Genomic DNA, 19230 nt, shown 5'->3' with positions numbered 1-19230 from the left:
CTTTTAAAATTTAGGATAGTTTTAGATATACCGAAAAGGTATAGGATTATAAAGAGTTCCCGTATATCCCCCAGGCAGTGTCCCCTATTATTACCATCTTACATTACTATGATATAATTGTTACAACTAATGAACCAATATTCATACACTATTATTAACTGAAGTCCATACTTCATTTGGATTTCCTTAGCCTTTATTTAATGTCCTTTTTCTGTTTCAGGATCTCATCTGAAAATACCACATTACATTTAGTCATCATATCTCCTTAGACTCCTCTGGACAGTAATAGTTTTTAATACTTTCCTTGTTTCTGATAATCTTGACAGTTTTGAGGAATACTGATCAGGAATTTTGTGGACTGCCCTTTAATTTGTTTCTGTCTGATATTTTTATTATCATTAAAATGATCTCTCCTGGGGTCCCTGAGCCACGTAGTCCCTTTCTCTGGCACTGCCACCCACCATGGTAATGCAAACACTTCAGCTCCACTCAGCCTGGGCCGTGACTTTGTTCAGTTCTCTAGGAATCATTCTAGTAGTGAATTTGCACCATGCTTCAGGGTTCTTGCCAAGGTGTTAAATATATCCTAAAAGAGGGTCCTCAGGTCAGTAAACTCTTTTTTTCTTTTTTCGTAGTCTTACATTTTGGCTGCAGGGACTGATGATCATGGAAAAAATAGGCCCCTGACAATTTTCGAGGTATCTCCAGATATACATAGGTAGTTTAATTAGTGGAGCTCTGAGCAAATTAAGACTCTATTTTCAAGAAGTAAGATGATGTCTGGGTTTACCATGCAATGTTTAGCCCTTTGGCACACAGTGAGTAGGTGGTCCACAAAAGTGCATTTCTTTTCTTCTCTTTTCTTCTTTGTAGTTTTTCATGGTCTGGCCTTGGAAATAAGTTTGCATAGTCTGTCTGCTTCTTCAAGGAACCTTTCGTTCCCTGGAAAGATGAGATGAGAAATCAACTTATAGAGAGTCTTTATCCAAGATGGTTCAGACCCTAAAAATCATTAAAGATATCTCTTTTTTTCTAGCAAGTAATGCTATTTTTCCTTTCATACTCAATGACTATTTCCTGGAATCATTCATAAACTCATAGAAGTTAGGCTCAATTTGCATCTCAAGCTTTTGACCTGTGACCGTTGGTGCAGACAGACAGCAACATCTATTATGAGATAAAACAATCATTAACAAAAGCCAAAGTCCAAAAATAAACCTTTAATGGTAGGAATGATAGGCTTGGTTGTATGCAAATTGCTAAGTAAACATTTAAAAATTGTACTAAAGGAATATTTTCTTTTAAGTGGTGCATTTATAAACTTTATAGCCTCAGTAGTGAGACCATTTACTGAGTTATCGTTTATTGAACCCCACCTATGCCTGCTACTGTATTAACTATTTTAGCTATTTTAGAAGCATTATCTTCCTTAGCCCTCACAACTACCCTTCATAGTACTATGCCCATTTTACAGCTGCGGACACTAGATATCAAAGTTTTCATAACTTTGCTCAAACCTATAGTGTGGAACAAAGTTTGGAAAGAAACCAAGATTTGTCCGAAAACATGGTCCATGTACCATATACCTTATCTTCTTAAAACTAAATATATATTTTTGCCTTACAAAATCACAAGTTGATTTTTAACTCTGCTTTCCCCCTCTTCCCCATGTTTTGTATTTTATGCAAAATTTCCAAGTTCAATTAGTTATTTGAGGCCAGAACTCTTTAATCAAGATACAAGACCTCTCTTAGAGAAAAATATATATGACTTAACTGTAGATGAACAGACAGAGCAACACTTCCTAAAAATAGAACTGTTCCTTTTGAGACAGAACATCAGCAGTTGATACTTACCAGTAAATTATAGGGAAGCTCTTAAATTTAACACACAGAGATGAAATCAAACACAACTGTTTCTAGTAAATATTATTAGCTATTATTATTAGCTATTTTGAGTTCTACTTGCTCTTTTTTCAATTTTTTTTCCTTTGAGAGTGAGGTTAACTTTAATCCCATGGGCATTTGGGGGCATTTTCATTCTGTGGTGCCTGAAAATAAGCACATCAAGAAGCCAGGCTCACTGGCAGCAATCAGGGCAGCAGAACATGGCAGCAGCAGTGTGGGGGTTTCCCTCCCCCTGGGTGGCAATGCTGTGTTCATGTGGGAGGACGTCAGAGGATGAGGCCCTTCCTGCTCTCAAGCATTTTCCCAGGGGAGACTTTGCCAGGGAGTGGGGGCTGGAGTATCAGAACATTCTGGAAACTTCTATGGTCAGAAACAAAGTACTAATTACTGGCCTAAAAGTCGGCTTGAGGCAATTGCAGGAAGTCAGCCAAATGTATTCTGCAACTTTATTCAAGTGCCTGGCATACATATCCCTTGTACAGAGAGTGACACGTCTTGGTTTGCTCAGGACAGCCTCAGTTTATGTCCCTTCCCAGTATCATAGTGCCACTTTTTTTTTTCACTCTCAAAGTGTCGCCAATTAGGATGATGAATCATAATAAATGGCATCATACCCCTATTTAGAGACGACGCTCCTATCTTTGCATCTCCATACTCCCACTAGATTGTAGATATCTTGGCAGTATAAACCAAGCTTCATTTATCTTGGCATACTTCCTGAACATAGCTTTCAATCTTTTACATAGCTTGCACTCAAAAAATGCTTGTTTTATTAAATCAAGTTCTATATTAATACCCCACCATAGTGGGGAAAAAATAGAAAACAACTCATATATACAGAGAAACTATTGTGTGGTAGATACTGTGCTGGACACTGATTTATATTATCTCTGTTGGTACTTATAACTGTCCTGTAAGGCATTTCTATTTTATGGAAGAAGAAGCTCAGAGAGATCACCATAATTAGCCTAAATTTTAGAGTTAGTAAATAATATAGCAAAAATGCAATTTAGTACTATTTGACATCTAAGCCCAAGACTCTATTATGCTCTTCCTACTTTCCCCTGACTACATATGCCAAGTATCCTTGTGTAATGCCTTTATAGTTAATAATACATAATAGTAGGGAAACCTCAAAATAGCCCCTTAAGGTAAGTATTACCATCTTCATTTTAAGGTAAGGGCTATGAGGCTCATGGCGTTGGTTGGTTTGTTTTGCTCAAGGTCACACTGCAGATTAGCAGTGAAACTGGGCTCAAACTCAGTTCTTTTTATTTCAGATTCTAAATTTTTTTGACCTGATATTTTACAAAATACTGAAAATCGGGAAATAGCTCACCTAGTAATACCTTTAGCCTCCTAGAAATAATTATACCCTCCACATCCCATCCTAACCCCCTTCCTCAGGGAACCCATATGCAGCTTTTTAACTTATAATGATTATGAATTCTTAAAAATAAAATGGTGCATGTATTTGGCTCACAGTATGTTTACCTAAGGTTGTTATCAAAAGTGATTATGATTAAAAATCTCACAGTGCATCTTTCCTAATTGATAATTTTTGATCCTAAACCATGCTTTGCCATTAGAAAAAGCTCAGCTATCCCAAACATCTCACAGACCTCAAGCAAAGTCTAATAATTTGAAAAGATACTCGGCAGGGACAAGGAGTGGTATTTTGAACTCGGAATGTGGTAGATAAACACATATTATAATCTCATCCATATAGGCATTCCTACAAACAGATTTATTTAAAAACAAGTAGAAATTAGCTTCTCCAACCTGTGTTTGTCTCATGGAGGCACTGCTATTGTAAATGTTTTCCCATTAATCTTGCTTTCTAATCCTCTAGGATTTTAAAATATATACAAGATCATTTGCAAATGTGCTTCTTTCACACATTCTTCTCCAAGTTCTAGTTTATGATTTTCCATAACACTGTTGCTTCACAGGTAGACTGAAATAATGCTGACTTGGGAGAGCTTAAAAGAGTTGCAAAATGGCCATAATCTTGCTTTTCTGGAGTGTAAAAATGACGTGACGCTGCTAGAAAATATAATGGCTACAAATACCTACAGCATCACAAAACAAAGTCAACTATGGGCTTACCCGAAAGATTTCAGTTGAGCCAAATTGTTTTTTAGCACATTTATAAGAATATTTCCACCCTATGATCGAAAGAGCTCATATAAAAAGATAGAAAGAAATTATATAGTAATACACAAAACAAGATACTATATCAGTACAATGCAGACTAAAGCAAAGACCAAGGAATTCCCAATCAGGAGTCTGACTTTTGTTCCCCTAGGTGGGAAAGTAAATATTTATAGGTGGTGATACAGTACTTCCTGTTTAATTTTTCCAGACTTTGTTCTTTTCTAGAACAGTGCTGGAAGCTGCTGGTATGAATGCTGAAATGTGATAAATGTCAATAATAATGACAAGAATAGATAGCATTTTTGAAGTTCCTATGATGTGCCTGACTCTGCATGAGATAGTTGACACTATCTCTCACATCTCAAATTCTCACAACAATCCAGTAAAAAGTGTCCCATTTCCATTTTAAGGATGAGTAAGTTAATAAAGTTGATAAATAGCTGAGCAAAACTTCGAACCTAGCTTTATCTGACTCATATGCCACCAGTCTTCATTTTTAATAAGAGTTTCCATTTAATGAGCACTTAAATACATATCAGTCATCTGAGATTTATGATTTCCTTTAAGTTCAATAACTTCATCCCAAATCCATAAATAGGGCCAAAATCAAGCTTCAGTGAAAAAATAAATAAGATAAAATAAATCCAAGCTCTGCAGCAAGGGAGGACTAGCTAAAAAACTTTACATGAGATCTATATGGGTATGCCTATAGATCCCCTCCAGAAAGGTAGGCTGGAAACTAGTGCCAAATTATTCTCATACTACTCACTCCTCCTGCCATGCCCTGTCTATGAACAAGGTATAATCCTCAGTTCCATGAGGAACAAACTTTAACTCAAAGAGCCAAAGTAACTTTCCCCAAAGTCGGTAGATGGCTGATGGCAGAGTTAGAGATTTGAATTCAGATTTGTCTGACTTTAATGTGAGAAGCAGCAGTTCCCATTGATTTAAATAATTTTTAAACAGGCACCTGAAAAGTTGAATCTTGATGGGAACTCCTTTTATGAGGACTTTCTCATGTATCATGAACCAAAATCAAAACCATCCAAGGCCTGGCAACTTACTTAGTGAAGTGATCAAGCCTTTTAAGTAGAATTCCCAAAGACGTGCACATACACACACAAATATCACTCAGAGATTCAGCACCTGCAGAAGAAGAGTGACCTGTGGACCTCCATTATTACCATCCTGATCCTGATTACCTCCTTATGAAGGAGGATAGCAATGTCTTTGATTTGTCACCAAACACTCGAGAACGTAATCACCCAAATCATGGCAGTAACGAAAGAAAATCTTGCAAAAATATGTGAGTAATGGTAACTATAGCATACAGCTTTTAGGAACGACTCAATTGAAACCATGATTTGGATTATAATGTTCACCCAATAAATGGGACACATTTATTTGTATATGCTTAGTGCTGACATATATTCACTGGCTTTCAGTTTAGGAAATATGCAAAAGTCATTCATTCACAGTGATGCCTGGTGACCTGCAGGGATGGCATGTGGAGCATTGGAATTGATAAGAAATGAGGTGCTGAAGAGCTTCAGTGGTAACTGATAGAATTGCCTCTGAGCTTGCGTGAAATATATTTCCAAAGAATTTTAGTAATTAAAAAAAACACTCAATATTAAAACTTGCTTGAATTTAATTGAAATTCTATATGTTTATAAGGTATTTGAGAATTTTTTTCCCCTTTTGTGACTTATTCAAAAGTCCTATTTTAATGCCTGTAAGCCTGAGACAAAAAAGAAATTATTTCCCTTTTTGCTTATTTAGCAAAATCAAGCCCATGGTAGATCATGCTGGTGATTTTCCCCTTTAACATTCTGCAACGGAGGGGTTGCTTGGGATCTATGAGACAATTAGCAAAGGACCTTCACTGTCATGCTCAATTACCCTCCCAATGGAATATTCTGCTAAATGTTCTACTTGTGTACTGTGGAATTGTGCTGGCACTAGTCTGTTTTAATATTAAATAATGTTCTCTGTTGGCCTTTGTAAGTGAACTCTGAAATTTGCTTCTTAAAGGTTTGAGTCAACATCTATTTTCTCATTTGTTAAGTGTGTGTAGAATGAGTGAATAAAGCTTAACTATAGTCACATTTAACAAATTCTAGGAATCTGATAGGATGGAATATAAATTTCAGTTTTTATTTATGTAGGAACATGTGTTTGTGGGTAGATAAATATTTCAGCCTTAAAATAAAAGCTTGGAAAAATATCTTAGTTTTTTTTCCCCCTAGTAAAACAGGAATTAAACATAAGTTCTAAAGATAGAAGGGACTCCTACCATTCATATAATTTAGTTTAACTTATTGAGTTTCTACCATGGGACAGGAATTTCTAGGTACTAAGGGTACATCAGAGAGCAGAATATAGAAAGCCCTTTAGGAGCTTACATTCTAGTGGAAGGATACTAACATTGAAAATATATAGTATATTAGTAGGAGATACATCTCATGGAGAAAAATACAGAAGAGCAGGGAGATTTGGAGTGTGGGGAGTTGTCAGTTAAGCAGGTTAGTCAAGAAAGGTAACATTTCAGCTAAGACTTCAGAAAGTGATTTATTTCCTTACATTGATCTAATTTATCTAGTCACTAATCTGATATACTATCATTTTTACAAATGTGGTAGCTAAGAACCAGAGAAATTAAGTGACATGTCCAAAATCACAAGATGGCTTAGTAAGAAGGTAGAAAATGAGACTTGATGTTTTGTTGCAGCTAAAGGATGTTTCCCACCTAACACAAAAGAGCTTGGGAAACAAATGTTTTTTTTTCTAGCGAGGCTATATCAATGAAACTCAAGTGTCAACTCCTCAAATCCTTCAGCTTTTCGAAATTACAATGGGGAAAAATAAAAATAAAAAGAAGAAATAGTATAGTCAGTGGCTACATCAATTAGAAGACACATTCCTATATCAGAAATGTGAAGTGCAGTCTCAAATGGCCAAGGCCTGTTCATGTGCTTTTGTTCCACTTCCATCTTAGGCCAAAATAAATATGTTGTGCACAGTCTGCTCTTAGTAACAATGCAACAATGGTGTTCTTTTGTGGATACTCCATCTCTCCAGTTCTTTACCCTTTCTTTCCTTTGGTAGCATTCAGTGTCCTTAAACTCTCTTTCTTTTTCCCATTACAACTTGTTCCATGCAAGTTACAGAACTATTTCACACTACGGAGACTACTAATGTTAACAATTGCAAATTTAACTTATTATACAGGTAGGTAATTGGATGGTAGGACTTTATTGGGGCCATGTGTATGTAGCAGGTGATAGTGTTTACATTCTCATAAGGGTTTCAGCCTTACACTAAAGGAATCAAATATGAATGTTGGCATTTGGTGGGCCTGAAAGGGGGTGGGGGGGCAGTAAGGGTTTCTTCAGGTCAAAGGGCCTCATTTTTCTTCTTCCTTCTCCCCGTACTAACATTTATGATGTAGCCATTGAATGTACTAGTTCTTAATTTTTCCCCTGAAAAGGTATTAATAAACCAACCATCAATTATTAATTTAATTATTAATTAATAAATTGATGCTATGCACAAATCTTGCATGGAGTGAATCTTAGTTGAAAGAGGAAGAGAGTTTGAGGACATTGCATACTACCAAAGGGAAGAAAGAGTATATATGTAGAAAATAACTGAAAATTAAATTAATAAATTGATGCTATGTCTTATAATCAGTAAAATGTTGAAAGCAAGGACTACTTTACTATGAGAGGCATGAAGCTTCTTCACATCCCAGATATTAACAATGCTGCTCCCCATTGCTTTGGGGAGCAGAGTGGTTAATAGAATAATGGAAGTCATGTAGATAATACTGTTTCTGCATGAAGCTTAATTAAAACCAGCAATAGTCATTGAGTCTTCAGTTATATGCTTCTAGTATTCAACCTTGGGACCTCATGGATATAATAATGATAAGGTTTTGAACCAGTATTAACCTGGCTCATACAAGTTGATTGCATGTCTTGTAGACTGAATATTAACACTTAAGTGGTGTTAATATTAAAATATAAAGTAGTCAAGTCTCTGAAAGCCAAATAAATTTCTGGTTTTCTGATGAAACTAATACAACAAAAACATGTTATATGATGAGAATACATCATGATAAAACTAATTAAAAGCCTAGGTGAAGGTAAATATGCTAAAGACTTAGTTTGCCATTAGATTTGATCCTATCAGCTCTCCAAATTTACAGGAAGAATTTAAACAACAGGTCACAGACAGCTGCTGGGAGAGTCTTCATATCTTTATTTGTAACTAAAAGCATATTTTAGCCATCAGAGCTTTCGGGGACCCTATTCAAATTCATGGAGCAAGTAGGGAGTGAGGACAGCATTCAGATCAAATTGATAATCAAAGATTTATTCAATTATCCAAATGTCAACAGCAAAATTAGAGTTTCTTTTATGTGACTGGAAATGTTTCTGTCTTTGGACATTAAGGATAATTTTAGTTTTCTTCTTTTTTCTTATTATTTCCTTATTTTCTATAATGGCTACTATTAATTGGGTATATGAATGAGGCTTTTTGCTTCTGTCTTTAAGGAACTGGTCATTTGCAACAGGTGACAGACTCCTTCAGACACTCACATAGATATTCCTAAAAACAGGTGGGAATAATTGCAGTGTGCAAAGTGAGTACACAGTGAGTGGTAAGAAAGGCTACTTTTTACAGGAGTTGGGGAGGAGGGACAGGAAAGGCTCCACAGAGGAGACCCAAACAAGATCTTGGAAAGCTGATAGCCTTCATAGAGGTGGGTGGGGATGGCCATTGAGGAAGGAGGAGGAATATGAACAAAATGAGAAATTGTTCCCCAAAAGGCTTACTGGAGGTACTTTAGAATAGTCGACAGAAAGTCTAATGAGAGCAGAAAGAGGATTTTCCCCTTCATTCTCTCGTTTGTCCTGGTCCTAACTCTAACATAGCTTCTGGGTACAAGTATAGTAACCTGGCGAAAATGAAGGAGAGACAGAAAAGATAATATTAAGGGCTATAAAAATTTATTGAGTATTGGTAAATCCATTTTATGAGTCCTATAGTCAACAGAGAAGAAATTATTACGTTTGAGAGTGAGCCACTGTAAGCACAAATGATAGCCAATGAGGTAGATCCAGGACCGAGAAGGTCAAGAGTTTTAGATTTAAATACTCATGATAACCTTGTAATGTCTTCTTATCCCAGGGTTCCAGGTGAAGTTTAGCAAAGTTAAATGATTTGTTAAAAATATTACAGTTCACTCATGGTCGAGCCAGGATTTGGGCAAAGGTCTTCGGATTCCTAGTCCTTTGCTCCTTTCCGTCCACACTCACTGCCTCCAGCAGTTGCCGGCCCTCATCCTCCACCCTCCTTTAGTCTGGAGAAAGACAGTGGTTGTGTTTGCATTTTACAGATTCCACCTCACTAATTAAAAATGCTGAGGTGGTCAACTTTTATCAGTAATGTTTAACCCACATTTCCCAGTAATGTTTAACCTTAAGTTAAAAAAAAAAATCTAGGCGATAAAAGAGCATGTTATCTGGCAAGTCTAGTCCACCCCCAGTGGTTATTAATTTCAGAACACATCTGAATTCCTTCTCCATCGCATATGCTTCAGGAGAGGAACAGACAGCTCTTGGCCAGGGACAGGTTTCAAGTTCTCATCTCTTGGTACCCATACCACTACCAGATTCTTCTTTGTAGTCAACTTTTAAGATCTTCTCTGAATATAACTTGGTGTCTGAAGATTCACACAAGTGCCTCTGGTCGTCATTCTCTTCTGGGAATCACCATCTTCCCTCTCGGCAAAGCCTCTGCTGTGCTAAGCTTTGCTTTTGGAAGCATCTCCCTGAGACCTGGTTGACAGCAACTCTCTGGTGCTCTACTTCTCAGCATGGAGGTGAAGAACTTTGCAGTTTGGGACTATGTTGTATTTGCAGCCCTTTTTGTCATTTCCTCTGTCATTGGAGTGTTCTTTGCCATTAAGGAGAGAAAAAAGGCAACTTCCGGGGAGTTCCTGGTGGGAGGAAGACAAATGACGTTTGGTCCCGTAGCCCTGTCTCTGACAGCCAGCTTCATGTCAGCTGTAACTGTTCTGGGGACCCCTGCTGAGGTCTATCGCTTTGGGGCACCCTTCCTAATCTTCTTCATTACCTATGCATTTGTCATCATCTTCACGTCAGAGCTCTTTCTCCCTGTGTTCTACAGGTCTGGCATCACCAGCACTTATGAGGTAAGAGAACTGCTCCCTTCTTCTCTATATCAGCAGAAACTATTATTTTCTCTCTACTCAAAGGATTTTGTTATTCTGATTTGTTCTTCTTACTATCTTGATGATAAACACCTGGTACTAGGAGACCACTCACTGATTTTCAGGGCAATGATACATTATGGGAAAGACATGAAAATGTTATCGTAAAAAAGCCTAAGCTTTGGATACAGATACACCTGTTTTCCCATCTGTAGAATGGAAATAATGATGTCAATCCCACAGGGCTATTTCAATGATTAAATGAGAACCTATATGTAAACGTTTAACACATTGCCCTGTGTGTAGGAGGTTCTCAATAAAAGAGAGCTGATGTTATTATTTATTATTATTTAGCATCATTATTCTAAAATGCAAATAGAACAAAATATCATGAGAATTGCAGTTGTCCAGCTGAGAAAACTGAAATACAGGTAAATGACTTAGTTAAGACTGAACAGTGGGTAAAGTCTACTGAGAACCTATTATTTTCCTGTATCTCTATTTAGTAGCTTTTCCATCAGACAGTAGAGAGCATTTAAATACAGATTATTATGAGGCTTAAATTTTTAATGGGAAAATGATAATATTTTTGAAAAATAAAAAATATTTTAATAGGAAAGAAGAGTTAAATAATACAAATATGGGAATTATTTTAGTGAAAGAAAAATGAGGCAGTGGTGTTTTGGCTTTGCAATAATTCTCAATAAAAACGTCATGTTCAAAATTGAGTTTTCATGTCCAATATTTGTGTGATCATAAGTTTCTATTAAAAATGGTGTTTATTTTCATTGTCCAACATCACCCCTACTAAGTCACAGAAGACTAATAAGTGACCATTTTTTTTAATTCTGTAAGCTAAATGAGTTACTCTAGATTTGAAAAGCCATTCAGGCAAATGGACACTTTCTAGAAGGTCTTAAAACTTATGATTCCCTAGATGATCATATCCCAAATATTCAACATTAACTCCCCCTGCCCCATAAAGAAAGTAGTTAGGGTTGGGTCATGTAATGATACTACCTGGGTTGTAGATTCAAGAGAAAATGACTACATTTATACTTAGTCCTAAAAATGTACACATATCCCATTGTTTATTAATGTACTTCTGAAAATATAAATATGTTATAGGTTTTTCATTCAACTTTGAAGTTTAGACTCCAAAGATACTACTGAGTTTTCTGTTTTTTTTAAGCAAAACAATTCATTTAAAAAAGGATTGCCTAAGACTGCTAAAGAGAGAGACAAAATGAGAGAGAAAAGAGAGAAAACATAGAAAATACAAGTTCAGTGTCTAAGTCCGTTGCTTACCAACAGGACCACTTTATGTGCCAATTATTTAGCATTTCTCAACTCCAGTTTACACATAGAAAATAACTTCCTTCTTTCATGAATGTTCAGTTTAAAGTGAAAGAGCTTTTTAAGTTATAAAAAACTACCTAGATGTGGAATATAATTTTATGACTGTGTATTCATTTAGTAAATACTCATTAAGCATATTATATGTTCTAGGCATTCTTTTTTCTCCACATTTTTTTCTAGAGGTGGGGTCTTGCTATGTTGCCTAGGCTATTCTTGAACTCCTGGGCTCAAGTGATCCTCCCTCCTGCCTTAGCTTCCCAAGTGGCCGGGACTAAAGGCATACGCTACCAGGCCGGGCTTGTTCTAGGTATCCTTCTAGACTCTGGAGATAAAGCATTGAACCAAGTCCCTGCCCTCATGGAGCTTACTTTATAGCAGAAAAGGGCAGTCAATAAACGTATACCATGTAAGACAATCATAACACAAATTTATATGGCATTTAAATGTGTGCTAAGCACTGCTCTAACTACTTTACGTGTGTTAACCCATTTAGCTTTAAAACAATCTTTTTTAGATAGGTGCTATCATCCCCATTTAACAGTCTAGAAAACTGAGGCACATAGAGTGAAGTAAATTGCTCAATTCCACTTGACTAGCAACTAGTAGTTTTTCAAACCAGGCGGTTTAACTGTAGAGATCATAGTCTGAATCACCATGCTATCCTGCCCTGCAAAAGACAATAGAGAAAAAACAAATAGGATAAGGCAGAGAGAAGCAACGCTTAGGTGGAGAATCTCTCTGTTTAGGTGGAGAATCTCCATAATTCATAGAGGGTGGTCAAGTAAAACTTCAATGATAATAGGGCACCTACATAGAGACCAGGAGAAAGCAAGTGATTGCATCAGGCAGGGGAAGAACATCCCAGGCTCAAGGAGTCACAGATGCAAAAGCCCTAAAGAAGGGGTGAGATTGTCATGTTGAAGGAAAACAAAGAAACCAGTAGGTTTGGAGAAGAATGAGCAAAGGGCACAATGGTAAAAGATGAGATTAAAGAGGTGGGAGGGCCCAGTTACATCCAGTAGTGGCCCCAGTGGGGGTGGTGCCACACAGAGGGAGCACTTCGGATATTTGTGGGAAAATTTGGTTGTCACAGTGATTAGGGGCCACTACTGAAACTTAAGGAGTAGGGGGCAGAGACTCCAGATGTCTTGCAATGTATAAGACACACATATACAAGGAGTAATTGTACCCTGTACGGAATGATCTTTTAATGTTCAGAAACCACTGCAAATATAAATTAGCAGTACTTTAGTACATAATAATAACTTTTTAAAATCAAAAGGTATGGGTGCACACAAACTATAAATTAGTGCATTTTCTAGAAATTACAATGAAATAAAAACATTGCCTTGATATGATGGGACAATTTACTCATCCTGAGCAATGTGTCTATTCCATATATGCTACTCAGTACATGCTTAGCTGTAACTAGTTTCAGAAAAATGGTTCAATTACTACAAAAGCAACTAAACCAATTGTCTTCTGCAACCAAGGATATTTGAGACTCCTTTTCAATTAAAAAATTAGTACAGATATATGAAATACAAGGACTCCTTTGGATTTAATTTACAAAATTGTTTCTAAAATATTTACTATTGTTATTTGCTACATATTTTTAAATTTTGGTATCCTGATGATAAGATATCTAGAGGGTATAAAGTACAGATGAGGTTACTTGGGATTGCCTCTTGCTTTATAAAATTGGCATCATGGCATAGGGGTTAGACGCATGGGGACTCTACGCTCGTCACTTGGCTGTGAATGCCAGCTCTGCCGCTTGCTGGTTTCATGACTTAGGGGGAAAATTAGTTAACTTTTCCACACCTGCTTTTCATATGTGTAAAATAGTGGTAATAACAACATCTATCTCAAAGGATGTCTGTGAGGAGTAAATGAGATATTACATGTAAATACCTTTAACAGAGCCTGGTAAATGGTAAATGCTATGTAAGATTTGTATTATAGCTGTCGTTGCTGTTTCCAGATTTATACCACTCAACCTCTTTGTAGCATCTTGAATTTCTGTTTCGTTGTTCATCCTCCATTCTCTATTACCTATTCAAAGATATGGTTGCTGAGGTCTTTTCAAGTACTAAAGATAGAAAGAGGTGGAGTCTATTTCCCTACCCTGTGAACCTGGGCTGGTCTTGTGACTTGCTTTGACCACTAGAATGTGGCCAAAATGATGTGTGAGTTTGGAGTCTAGGCCTCGTGAGGCTTGTAGTTTCTGCCTTTTTCTTCTTGGAATGCTGCCCTAATACTGCTATGTAAGAAAGCTGGAGTAGCTGGACGAGCTTCAGGAGCAGGAGTGGGCAGCAAAGAACAGAGACACCAGCCAACAGCCAATGCCAACTGCCAGCCATGAGAGTGAGGCTGTGCTAGACCTCCTTGCTCAGCTGTCTTCCAGCTAATTGTAGCCACAAGATAGTCCTGACCAAACGAGCAGAGAAGCTACTCAGTTTATCCTCAGAATTATGAAAGATAATAAATATTTGGTTTTTGAGCCAATGAGTTTTGGGGTGGGTGTTTACAGCAATAGCCAACTAATTTAAATGCCTTGATATGCAGTGGAATTTCAAGACTAAGAGAATGCCATCTGGGCTACTTTATCACTATCCTGTCCCATGTCAAAGCATAAGAAATTGTTCTCACCCTCCAGTTATAAATTAGGCTCAGCTCATTTGCAATATCATACATTTTCATTATCTCAATTGGACAGTTTATAATTAGTCTCATTATGTTATCTTCACTTTAGTTAAGATTATTTCCTTCTTTCTCTTACCATACACTCGTAAATCCAGTCTGTTAGTATTTGCCCTTAACACTAGTTTGTAGGTTAATGCCTACCTGCTCTCTCATTTTTCTTGGACTTCATGGCTTCTGAACTACTTACTTCTCTTCAATCCAATGTTTTTGTTATGATAGTACACAGACTACTACTTCACTATGTCTTATTGAATAGTGGTTTCTGAGCATTTATACATTGCACACTTTTTTTTTTTTTGGTAAATTGCTTTCTGTTTAGGTCTCTTTTAAATGACAGTCCTGGTATTGTAATAATTATATTTATATTTTGAGAAATTAGATGTTTGGCTATATGATACTATTTCAGCAGAATAAATGGTGTTATAAAATATTTGTTATAAAATAGATACTTAGGGTCTGATAGGGCCTGAACTAATGTTATGAGGCCTTTTAGGTCATGGTGGGGATTAGCTTTTACTCTAAGTGAGATGGGATATTACAGTGCCTGGGCAGGGGAGTGACATGATGTGATTTTTGTGTTAAGAGGATTACTTTAGCTGGATAACTGAGAATGATTGTATGGTTTTTTACTGCTGAATCGGAGGGACTAATCGGGAGTCTATGGACATAATCTGGGCAAGAGATGATGGTGATAGGGTGGAAACAGAGGAGATAATGTAAGTGGACATGTTTTTAAAGTGGGGGGTAGGCACTAGGATTCTTTTACAAGTTGTATGTTGGAAGTGAGAGAAAGAGGGGAGTAAAGGTTGGCTTTATGTTCTTTGGGCTTGAACCGATATGAAAAGTGGAGTTGCTGTTTTCCAAAATGGAAAAGCATGTAACTGGATCAAGTCTGGGGTTCTAAAAATAATCCAACATAATGTTGGTAAGTGTCACCTCTGGTATTTTTAAAAGCAGGTATGAAGCATGCAACTCTTCCATTACATTTTTAATTTTTACTATAGTAATAGCTTATATACACACACCAAAGGTGACCACTGAGTGAATGAGTGAATATATTAAAAGGAAAAGTGAATACATTCTTTCATGTGTAAAATTATGCAGTTGTAATAGCCTTTCTTCTTTCACAGATGAGAAACCAGAGGCTTAGATTACAAACCGAGATATCAGCAAATCTCAAAGTGGAATTCGGGGAACCTGACTTCCGATCCAGTTCTTTCTTCACACAGCCTTTTCCCTGGTACTGCCCCTGTAGTTTTGCTGAATTGACTGAATTGAGTGGAACTAAACTGAGATGTGAATATCGTTAACTTTGCAGATTCCTATAGCAGTATTCTCATGGACTTACCATTTTTCAGAATTAATTTCCCCTTTGCTTTCTCAGACGTCATGTGCCATTCAGTCCCAAAGCTAATATTACATATTTTTGGTTTTTGTTACAACATCTCCCCACTTCTAGTACGAAGTTTTGTCTTGAGTATCTATTGCTATGCAGCACACCACTCAAAAATAAATGTCTCAAAACAACAATTGTATTTGCTCACAATGCTGTGGATTAGCTATTTGGCCTGGTTCAACTGGGCCCCAGAAGGCTCTTCTGCTGCTCTCTCCTGGGGTATCTATGTGACTTCTGTCAGGCAGTGAATTGGCGAGGGGCTCTCTTATCTAGGGGAATGCAGGTGAGGCAGCTTGTCTATGTTACATTTGGTCTCTTCCTCTGGTAGGCTATCTTGGGCCCTTTTTGTGACGGAAAGGAGTTATCAGCAAGAGGAAACACCTCATTACAGAAGCATTTTTAAAGTCTCCACTTGTATTATGTTGGCTAGAAATATCACTGTCTTAAGTTGTGTTCCCCCAGAAGCAGATCTTGAGACAAGGATTTGAATGCAAATTGATTTGGGGGGAAGTGATCTCAGGAAGCACCAATAGGCAAGTGGCAAAGTGAAACAGGTAAGGAAAAGAAGCCAGTAAAAAGTGCACTTTTGAGCAGGTTACCGCTGTGACCAACAAGGGTTCAATCGTACTGGGTATAGGGATCTCTAGGAGACAGCGTAGAGCGTGTCTCAGGGTTGTCCTCTCCAAAAGGCAAGGAAGCCAGGGTATTTTTTCGTGCAACTCCATTTAGTCATTGGCTAAATGCCAATGACAATACCCCCAAGCATTTCTCATCTTCTCTATGCAAGGACTGAGAGAAAGCCCTCACGCAGATAATCACAGGCACTTTTAGATGCCATCAACATGTACTGGAACAGTGAGTGTCAATACACTATGGGTGATACACACTACAGTCACTAAATTCTATTGTATTTCTAGCCCTGCAGTTGGCATTATAATATATTATTCCATTTGATTCATATCATCATCTATTTTAGGAAGAGAAAACCATGACCAACTGGAGTAACTAATCTTCCCAAGGGCATGGGGTTTGAACCCAGGTTGTCTTCAACACAAAAGTTTTGCAGTGTTTTTTATCCTATGATAATTGAGATTTTTGACTCCTCACTGACTTCCCTTCTTCTGAAAGAATATTTTCCTCATATCTAGTGCCCTGAGTCACACATTCGCAGGATCATAATCTGGCTCACAATTCACTGAATGTATCTTCTGAAGAAAAATGGCCTAAAAAAAAGGGTTTTGTTTTTTTTTTTTTCTGAGAGATGGGGGCTCTAAATGGGAGTAAGCTGAGAAATGTGGGTTAATGTGAAATGGAACCATAATTATACCAAGAGAAATTCCTTGTTTTAAGAAGGGCCGTGAAACAACATTTATGTATTATTCCTAGGAAAAGGGCAAATCAGTAGTTAACTCCTGATTTAATCAAGATGACTTTTCTCAAATTCAGATAAGAAAGAACTACTACCAAGTAGAAACTACTAACAAGAGATTGAATCCTCAAGACATTGCTTACTTTTAAAATTTAGTTTTTTTTATTCAATATATGTTGATTATGCTCTGGAAGACACATAGTAATGTCTTCTAGAATACTTAGAAAAACCTTTTCTTACCTCTAACAGTAAGTCAGATACTGCTATTTACTATGTTCCCAGCTAATCGTAACTGTTCTTCTAGTATATATCACAATCGTAACTTTACTTTTATTAATATAAATATTTGTTAATGGTCCCTTCATTTAGTCCTTAAGATCTTTTATGGCATAGACTGTATCATATTTGCTTATTATAGTGTATCAAGAGTGTAATATGAAAGGCAAGTAACAAATACTTGTTGAATGAATGCATACATGAAAAAAATAAAAATGAATAAAGCAGAGCACTGCTTGTTTGTATCAGAGATGATAAATGTGGCAGGCTGAAAAAAATCACCACCCTCTCCCAAATATATATCCATGCCTAATTCCTGAGAGCTGTGAATGTTAACCTTACATAGTTAACAACAACAACAACAACAAAAGGTGGAGATCATCGCAAATGTGATTAAATTAAGGATCTTGAGATGAGAAGATTATTGTGGATTATCCAGGTGGGTATTAAATATAAATATGACTGTAGGTATCTGTATAGCAGGGAGGTAGCTGGAAATTTCACAGATGAAAGAGAAAGCAATGCAACTATAGGAGTAGAGATTGGTGTGAGGCAACCAGAAGCTAAGGTCTGCCAGCAGCCACCAAAACTCAAAGTGGCAAGAAGCAAATTCTTCCCTTGAGCCTCCTAAGGAAGTGCAATCCTGCCAACACCTTGATTTGGCCCACTGAAATTCATTTTTTACCTCTGACCTTCAGAATTGTTTGAGAATAAATTTCTGTTGTTTTAAGCCAACAAATGGGTGGTCATTTATTACAGCAGCCATAGAAAATGAATATAGTAAGATAAACAACCCAACACCAAAGTACAAGACAGCAACTGATACCCAGGACAAAGGTTCAATATTAGTGCCATGTGAGCTAAGAGGAGAAAGTGTGAGTACGGACAGGCATAGTGACTGGATCATTCTTGTTCAATGACTAAGAATTAATATTTAACAAAAATTTGGGGAGGGAGGCTCTTCCATTGAGAGTTCTGTCTAAACAAAGGAAAGGTCTGAAAAGTACAAAACATGTTAGTTGAACAACAGATGCTGATTTTATGTGAAGAATAAACTATGTGTAGGTTAGTGATATGAGCTAAGATATGGTCCAGACAATAGAGAGTTTGGAATATCAAGCCTGGGATGTGGGCTTTGTCTTGTCCGTGATAGGGAATCATTGAAGATTTTAAGAAAAAGAATGCTGTGATTAGAGCTCTGCTTTAAGAGAATCAATGTGGCAGATATGTGTTTGATGGGATGAATGGGCAAGGACTGGTATTAGAGAGATCAATTAGGGAGCTACAGCAGCAATTCAGGAAAGAGAAAATGAAGAATTGAGCTGAATTTGGAGCAGTATAAATATGAAAGGAAATAATGACTTCAGTGGGCCTAGTAGGAAGACTTCTGGGCACAAAGTCAGAAGACTTGAATTTTTATTCAAACAACCCACTTATTTTCTCTGACCATCATGAGAAGAATGAAAAAGAATTGAGTTTTAATAGATCTTTGACTTTTTAGATTCTATGCTTTTTTTCCCTGTTGCTTCTAAGGAGACATACCATAAAATCACATTGTAAGTCCAAAGCATGAAAGTCAGAGGCATATCAAGAAAAAAAGGACCTTCTTAACAGCTCTTATCTAAAACTCACTGGCTCGGTATGTCTTTCTGTTCTCTCTAGTACTTGCAACTACGATTCAACAAACCAGTTCGCTATGTAGCAACAGTCATCTACATTGTGCAGACGGTAAGAGGTGGGGTAAGAGGTGGAAACTGTGGGATTGCAAGATACAGGTGTGTTTACTTTAGGGGCAATTAACTGGATTAATGGACAAGCT

General features: G+C 37.1%; 1 protein-coding gene across 2 annotated transcripts in view; it reads left to right on the top strand.

Moving 5' to 3' along the window:
• The first annotated feature begins 9646 nt into the window (after positions 1–9646).
• The window catches only part of SLC5A12 (solute carrier family 5 member 12), a 174077-nt gene continuing 164493 nt past the window's right edge, over positions 9647–19230 (top strand). For both annotated transcript variants that reach the window (XM_069471202.1, XM_069471201.1), the window contains exons 1-2: positions 9647–10287; positions 19074–19139. In XM_069471202.1, the coding sequence (XP_069327303.1) occupies positions 9949–10287; positions 19074–19139 (405 nt within the window). In that variant the 5' untranslated portion in view covers positions 9647–9948. The remainder of the gene's footprint in view (positions 10288–19073; positions 19140–19230) is intronic.

The sequence above is a fragment of the Eulemur rufifrons genome, chromosome 6 (assembly GCF_041146395.1).
Source record: "Eulemur rufifrons isolate Redbay chromosome 6, OSU_ERuf_1, whole genome shotgun sequence".
NCBI lineage: Eukaryota > Metazoa > Chordata > Mammalia > Primates > Lemuridae > Eulemur > Eulemur rufifrons.
Note: the sequence above shows the minus strand (reverse complement) of the source record. Positions and strands in the feature narration are given on the sequence as shown.